The 8,806-nt window shown below is 42.6% G+C and overlaps 1 protein-coding gene across 1 annotated transcript; it reads left to right on the top strand.

Moving 5' to 3' along the window:
* Positions 1 to 653: 653 nt before the first annotated feature.
* Positions 654 to 7,224, top strand: bgna (biglycan a). Its single transcript, XM_031565562.1, has 7 exons — positions 654 to 908; positions 2,705 to 2,817; positions 3,289 to 3,502; positions 3,730 to 3,840; positions 5,064 to 5,157; positions 5,591 to 5,729; positions 6,017 to 7,224. Exons 1-7 carry the CDS (start codon positions 668 to 670, stop codon positions 6,212 to 6,214), a joined length of 1,110 nt encoding a protein of 369 aa, XP_031421422.1. The 5' UTR covers positions 654 to 667; the 3' UTR covers positions 6,215 to 7,224.
* Positions 7,225 to 8,806: the final 1,582 nt, after the last annotated feature.

Here is an 8,806-nt window from a genome sequence, read left to right on the forward strand (position 1 = left end):
ACTTGGTTGCTTTGGCAGATTGGATCCCCACTTTACCACTGGTTGGTATCACATGCTTCAATTTGATTGTATTCATTGTGTTATTTATGACAGTTTTGGACCGTTGCCTTTGCACACACAATCCAATGGCGAGGTTGCCGTGGCATAATGACTGGTGATGGATTTTGCGAGGCCGGCCATGTGTGTGTTTTCATGGGGATATACGGTGACAGGCCCAACCACAGCCAAGATGCAGAGGCACAGTGGCACTTATGGTTTGTGCCTCTGGGAGAGCGGACACATGTGATTGCACAGTTACACAGAGCACGCATCTGCCTCGAGCTCCGTTGTGTGCCTCCGCAAGATAGACCACTTATGAAGTGCACACACATCCCGATTCATGTAGGTTTTGGCCATGCACTGACATGGGCCGACATCCAGAGTCCTTTAAACTTTTTCTGTCCTTCTGTACTGTACATCTGGGATTGCACATATTTTTTTCTTCCCATGACTTGAGCCATGACTTTGAATAAAGCACATCTGCTGGAACATTTAGCTCACGTCTTAGTGGCGTTAATTTGCGCTCTTATGAAAAAAACTTTACAAGTTTATTCAACCAGCACTATAAATTGTCCTCTTTACTACTGTGTACTTCCCAGGAAACGGAGTCCAGCTGTGTTTGTCAGCCATGCTGCCCGTCGTCGCCGTGTTCGCTTTGCTCGTTTGCATCACCCGCTCATCCACGGGCCTTCCCTTTGAGCAGAAGGGATTCTGGGACTTCGGGAAGGAGTTTGACGTGCAGGATCTACTTATGATGATGAAGGACGAAGAGGACGGGTCGGCCTTCGGCGAGGTGGACCCACAGGAACAGCCCGGCTGTCCCTTCGGCTGTCAGTGCAGCTTGCGGGTTGTGCAGTGCTCCGACCAAAGTGAGCAGAACCAGGACCGTGTCCAGAACCCAACCCTGACAGAAAAGCTCCGTCTGATAACCGTAATCTGGTTCTGATTCGGCCCTAATTGGGTCCTAATCTGACCCATCAGATCCAGATCATGGCCAGAACCAAAACCAGTTCAGCAGCTGAGCATGGGTACTGATCATGGCCATAGATCCGGGTTGACTCAGTAAAATGTAACCCCCCTATACAGTGCAGATCCACACCTTCTTTCTGTAATCTACTCCACACACATCAAACTAAATCCTAGACTATACAGTTATAGTTAATTCAGTCAGGCACGCATGAAATAGATTTCAAACAGAAGGTGGCACAGAGACAGGACAGATGACAGCAGGCAATGATTAATGTACAAATCCCTCCCCTTTAAGGGCCATCCCGCTCATATCCTCCTGCATAGCCTTTAATTCACTTAAGTCTAACATCTGCGAAAGATCAAACACCACCCCATCATTGGATCAGTGATTATCTTTTTAGTTTCACATTTTCATCTCTGAAGTGAGTCATGCAATGGAAAGAGATGCTATTTCAGGTCACTGAGTGGCAGAGGACTGTAAGTGAGAAAAGGAAATTTGAAAGATTATATTTCTATGATTTTGATGAAGGAGCTTCGTTTTCAGCTGCATCATCAAAAGTATTGTATTGGCAGTTATTACATTCAGTCATTTTTATCTTTACATTTAGTCATTTTTATCTTTACATTTAGTCATTTAGCAGACGCTTTCGTCCAAAGCGACGTACAAGGGCGAGAACAGTCAAGCTACGAGCAATAGAGACCTAGTGTAACAATAAATACTATTTTACATAAGAAATAGATACAAAAAAAAGTGCAGGAATGTAACTGCTGTAAGTGCAAGTTAAGTACAAATTACTATTACGGCGGAGAGAGGCTGTGTTCAATATTTCGAGGGCCAAACCGAGTGCATTGGCAGTCCAGCATGGGGTGAGGCATCTCTGCAGTAGAAGCCTTTGCGTAAATTGACCCCCCAAAGACATGCATTCAGTGATAAAAGACTAGACTCGCATGATTCAGCTCTCTTCCCTGCCTGGATCCAGAGTTCTCAGGGTGTTTTATCACAGAGCCCTGTCTTCTGGGTTTTAATAGAAACCAACACAGCAACTTATTTAGCCCAAGAGTCTAGAATAGAATGGCTTTCCCACTAAACGCTGATGTGGTCGTTGTGCTACTTTAAAAAAAACAAAAAACGTTTTTTTGTTTAACAGGATGGTTGCAGAACCAGCACTGACCCTTGAGTCATTTACCCTTTAATCCTTAGCAGTTTTTTTTTTTGTCTCCGCTATAATGTATTAACTATAGAGGTTGTTCATTTGTCTTTGTGTCTTCCTCTACGCCGTGCCACGTGGACTCGTGGTCGTCTGTGCGCATGTTAATTACACAGGAAGGGCCCTGAGCGCCCAGGCACACAACAACACAGTGAAGGGAGGCAGTCAGCGGAAACTTCGAAACATTTCCCAAATGAAATGCTTTTTTTAAACTGCGGAAAAGAACACCTACTGTACTGTTTACATCTATCTAAATAACAACACATTTTTAGAAGCAAATGCAGAATTACTAAAATATTTAATATATAATTTTATATATTATTATTAATTATATATTACAAATATAGGATATTATAGCTTTTGGCTTCCCTTTACAAATCTGACATAAGCTTAGTATGCTAAAAATGCAAATGAATGATAATTATTTAGAAATGTAAAGGCATCATCAGGCTATTGCTTATCTATATACCTACCTATCTTTTGGCCAGATCTGTATGAAATTCCCCGTGATATTCCCCATGACACTCGTCTCCTGGACCTCCAAGGCAACAAGATCACTGAGATCAGAGAGAACGACTTCAAAGGCCTCTACCAGCTTTACGTGAGAAACTGCACCATACACTCAGAAGGATGGGTTTCTAATGTGTCTTATGTGGCCTGACACGCACATGCGCACACACACACACACACACATGCTCACACACACACACACACACACACACACACACACACACACGCACACACACACACACACACACATGTATAAACACAGGTATGTTCACTGATGGAAGAGATTTTACATGAACTTACCAGAATAAGGTATATATTTACATATGCTGTTAAAAGCTATTCTTTCTCTGCCTCTCATGTACACACTCACACACACACACACACACACACACACACACACACACACACAGAGACATACACAGACACATGTGCACACACACACACACACACACACACACACACACACACACACACACACACACACACACACACACACACACACACACACAAGCACATTACCCGTTATCATTCACTTTCTCCTGCCCTCCATCTCCTCCTCCAGGCGTTGGTTTTGGTGAATAACATGATTTCCAGGGTGCATCCTCGAGCCTTCCTGCCCCTGGGACGCATGCAGAAGCTCTACCTTTCCCACAATCACCTGCCTGCCGTGCCCAGAAACCTGCCTGCCTCGCTGGTGGAGCTGCGTATCCATGACAACCGCATCAAGAAGGTGGCGGCGGGAACCTTCTCTGCTCTGGGTACCATGAACTGCATTGGTGAGACCACTTCTCGTGCCATTAGCATAGCTTGGCTTTTTTCAGGTAGTATGCTTGCTTCGGTGGTAGAAGCTAAGATTTGAATGGCGTTACATTCTTCTGTCAATGTGTATCTTTTTATCACTTGATAATACATTAGTTACAGTGATGCCACGATTATTATACACACAAAAAAACTTCTGTCATATCAGTGTATCACAAAGTTTTTTCCACATTTCGTTTTCAAGAGATGGGTCGTAACCCCCTTCAGAATAGCGGCCTGGAGCCAGGAGCATTCACTGGCCTCAAACTGAACTTCCTGCGTATCTCTGAGGCCAAACTCACTGGCATCCCCAGAGGTAATTTGTGTGATTGCGTCAGCATGATCACAGTACTGTTCTTCTTAAGCCTATTATTAGTGTGTTTGCGTCAGCATGATGCAATCACAGTACTGTTTTTGTAAAGCGACAATTTTATCTTAAAATAACAGCTTTAAAATCATTTTAGTGGTACACTAGTGGTACTATGGAGAATGGCACCTGTGCCACTGCCACACCATGCCTAGTACACCTGGTATTGTACTATGTAACTTTGGTGGATAGGGCACAATTTGTAGCCCAGATGACCAAAGTCATCGACCTCAGTCCCGTCAATGCCACGCCTACCTTGAAAACCTAACTCAGCTCAATGGAGAGCTCTCAGTTGACTTCCCATCCGGTGTGTCCGGGACTAAAGTAAGTTCACTGAGCAGTTTGCAACATAGGGCACTAACGTTAATGTTTACAGCTTACATTGCATCTAACATGCTGATGTATTTAAAACCACAATACTGTGGATTATTCACCTACATTCCAACTGATGCTTGTGTAAATTCACAGTGAGAAGGTAACGTCTACGAAGACAAACTACTAGGCCTAAGTAGTGCCATGTCTTTAAATGCTTTGTGATACTCATGGTTGTCGCTTGATCAAATAGCCCCACAGATCATTCCACCACTGAGGTACCACTAATTAAAACAGTCTTGATTGTCATCTCTTGCTGTGGAGAGAAGGCTTAGACAGCAGATGTTCTTTCGGAGGAACAAAGTGTTCTTCCTAGATCTCAACAGAGTGCATTGTACACAATGAATAGAGACTATCAACTCATTCTCAGCCATGACTGATTGATATTGGAATAGCAGAGTGGGTATTGCCTGCCTATTCTGGCACACATAGGCAGGCAATACCCACTCTGCTATTCCAATATCAATCATTCATGGCTGAGAATGAGTTGATAGTCTCTATTCATTTTGTACAATGCAAGCGAAGGGTTAGCATCCACGTAATTGCACAGGTCATGGCACGCAATAGCCCACTGCTGCTGCACTGCAATTAACACATCTGTAGTTGTTACAAATCATATGATAAATCTAAAAACCAACCGATTGTGTCATTCAGTCATTCATTGACCATGGATGAGTCTGGTCTTGTTTTTGTTTTTCTAATATTGTAGCCTGTAGATGAGGTCTTGAAATAAAATCCTTTAGGTCCCCGAAGTTTAGTTAAGTTTTATTTTGTTTTAATTAATTGTGTGTCTTTCTCAGACCTCCCTGAAAATCTTCGTGAACTTCACTTGGATCAAAATCAGATTCAGGCGATCGAGCTGGTGGACGTCAGCCAGTACAGAGACCTCTTCAGGTAGATGGCTATTTCCTAGTATAACTTCATTTGGCCGAAAGACCCACAGCCTTGGCTTTAACTTACTATAAGTGGGATAGACCCATAGCCTTGGCTTTAACTTACTATAAGTGGGATAGACCCAAAGCCTTGGCTTTAACTTACTATAAGTGGGATAGACCCATAGCCTTGGCTTTAACTTACTATAAGTGGGATAGACCCAAAGCCTTGGCTTTAACTTACTATAAGTGGGGTAGATCCCCAGCCCTGGAGCCCGTGAGTGGGGAACATTTATGACTGCCAAGGCTGTGACAATGCTGCCCTCTAGTGACAGTTTGGTAAATTGAAAATGCACTTATAAAGCCTTCACAACAACTTAAAGTAAAAAAAATTGTCAATAACCCATATGATAACAGTGCACTTGTTTTACACACATTACATCTCTTTGTGTTAGGCTGGGTCTTAGCCACAATCGCATCCGTCACATTGAGCACGGCAGTCTAGCATACGTCCCCAACCTGAGAGAGCTCCACCTGGACAACAATCGCCTTAACAAAGTCCCTTCAGGTCTGGCTCAAATGAAATACGTACAGGTGAGTTACTGAACAGGGATCACTGTAACGAGGGTCCCTCCCTACACTGCATTTTACCAATAGTCTGGAGATGCCATCAGCCAAAGCGTGGATGTAAAAAAGATCATAAAAGTATTCATACAATATAGGTAATACTCTCTATGGCTTGATCTGTGCTCTTCTAAATGAAAGCTAGAGCTGTGGCTCCTATATACTGTGTGTGTTACTACTTCCTATGCACTATTGCTTCACTATAGAGAGATTTCTTTGCCATTTTGCCTGTTTTCTGGTCTTTTTTTTTCCGTTAGGTTGTCTACCTTCATTCCAACAACATCAGTGAGGTTGGCGTCAACGACTTTTGCCCCACAGGCTTCGGGATGAAGAAGACCTTCTACAACGGCATCAGTCTGTTCGACAACCCCATCAGCTACTGGGAGGTGCAGCCCGCCACCTTCCGCTGCGTGGCGGACAGAAATGCCGTTCACTTCGGCAACCACAAGAAGTAGGGCGACTCGCGAGCCTCGCCATAGAAAAGTACTTTGAAATCTAAATGAAGTGGAATGAATATTTTAAAATCCACATGAGGGATTGCAGTGGGTATTTGAATTAGTGCTTGAAATAAAATGGCTCAAGGAATGCTTGGAATATGTGGTTATGAATGGGGACAGAGGCAATACACGTCAGCAGTGGTAACACAAAGAGGGACGCAGGAGGGAAACTTTTTTTCGACAAGCAGGCCATTGGACTTTAAGGTTTTTTAAACACAGTTAAAGGTTAGGGGGGAAAGCAGATATTGAACGAGGGGCTATCAATGAAAACTGTAATAAGCAATTCAATTTAAATGTAGCTTTTTTTATTCTTCTCAGTAAATGACAGGCATTGGAAAAATGATTGCTATCATGTTAACTGCCGTCATATGTTTTCAGTTGTCATGGTTATCAACATGTCTTAATGAGTCACAACTTTTATACAAAATTGCCTAAAGAATGCAGACAGTATGTAATTTATCATTTTTTTCAGGATCAACAAATTAAGTAGGAAAGACATATCAATTACACTTTGTGCCTTTAATGTATTAAACTGGATACAACATATTAGTCATTCAAGTCATTCAGGATTCACGGTTCCAAAAGCATAAAGGTTGTGTACATTATGTATAATTGAAATATGTGGATATAATGGGATAAACTGGATAAACCTATGCCTGAAAACATCCGGGTGCTAGTGCTTTTGCCTCGACATCATGGTTTAAAGTACATCTCTGTAATATCTAAAGTTGTCAGGGAAGATCATTTTCTTGAGCATTGATGAAGCCTTAGAGACTGAACAACTCGCACAACTCTTCCACTGATGTGGTTCTCATGCTAGGAAGACATAGGCCAGCTAACGTGAGAAAACAATTCTTGGTGTTTCGGTGAGAGGTCGTGAGACTGAGAATGAACAAGGTCTTTCTCACAAATTGCACCTACATAAAAATAATACGTGTACGTGTGTGTGTGTGTGTGTATGTGTGTGTGTGTGTGTGTGTGCTTGAGTGAGCGTGTGACTGACATTTTTCAGTTAACTGAAAGCAGGTCAAATTTCTGACACATTTACTCATCTGGTGATAACACCTGGGGCAGAGTTGGCTTCCTGTGGCACACGATAGGAACATTCTACGCGCTGCAAACTCACACACATCTCACAGACAAGCATATGAACGTATGAACACAGCCTATGTGTCAGTGTAAGCGTATCCCCACTCTTCACAGGACAAGCTGGTTCATTGTAGGAATAGCAAGAAGATGTCTAGAAACATTGTCTGTTTGTATTCATTTAAGTTCCATCTTCCATCCATTTCAATTCCATTTCCCAAAAGACAATAGTATTCCTGTAGCTGAACTAAGTAAGGTGGTCACAACACAAAGCTCACAAGTTTGATTCCCAGAAAAACACATAGTGACAAAATGCACACACAACCTGTAGCCATACTGCTAAATAAATACATGTAAGACATGAGAACAAAAGCACTTTCGGAAAAAATGTAATTGTCTTTCTGGTTTCCCTCTTCATAAAAATTATATATTAATTAAAGTTTTTTTAACCCTTCCTGTTAAAGGGTATCTGTGACTGGGGGCCTTTTTAAAACAAGGAAGCACGCAGATGGGGATGGTGAAGGAGACAATTTTGATTGTCTCCAGGCAACATCCAGAGAATTACCCGTGTAGTATATTTACAGTGCAAGATTCAAAGGGTACAGACAAAAAAAGGAAAATAAACAATGACATGAGAGTCAAAACAAAAGTTAAAGGCAAACGCATTGATTATAAATAATCAAACACAAATAGCTGTAGCAATACTGCTCTATCAGATATCTCACACTGCTGAGGTCTGCTGAAGCCGGACACCAAACAATAGTGTTTGCCCACCACCCTCTTCCTGATTGATTCCCTGCTGCTTGAATGCAAGTTGCACTACCGAAGTAATAACATATTTAAAAACACATTGATGCAAAATTGGCGTGTGCCGTCGCCAAACATTCTATCAATGGCTGTTTTAATACGGATAGGGAGATGACATACTCAGGAGGCGTGTGCACTCGCCAAACATTCTATCAATGGCTGTTTAAATACGGATAGGGAGATGCCATACTCAGGAGCAGCCAGAGGGGTAAACCAGACATGGTTTCCAAGTTGGTACATGGTTAAACCAATCATACGCCAGTCCATAAAGAGTTTCTGTTTTGAAACGGGATGAATGGGAGGACGCCATTCCGTGGCAAGGGATGAGGTGGCATCACACTCCCCTAAGTAGGCGGTACAGTATGAGGTGTGTGGAGGGCGAGTGCTGAATACTTTCAGAGGAAAACATTAATTTGTCACCACTATATGATGCCAGAGATTAGATTAGACACAGTACCAGTGCACAGTGGTACAGCTACAGTGCAGGACAGGAGGGCTCGGCATTACTAAATTGCCAAAAATTCAGTTGCATCAGATACAAAAGCACGCACCTCCAGAATGGCAAAGAGCTTCTATCCTTGTGCAATAAGGCTACTCAACAGCTAACCCAATACCCCTCCCAAATACTCATATACTGTGTTTAGTCTTGGCAGAGAT

Source organism: Clupea harengus, chromosome 4 (genome assembly GCF_900700415.2).
Source record: "Clupea harengus chromosome 4, Ch_v2.0.2, whole genome shotgun sequence".
NCBI classification, from domain to species: Eukaryota; Metazoa; Chordata; class Actinopteri; order Clupeiformes; family Clupeidae; genus Clupea; species Clupea harengus.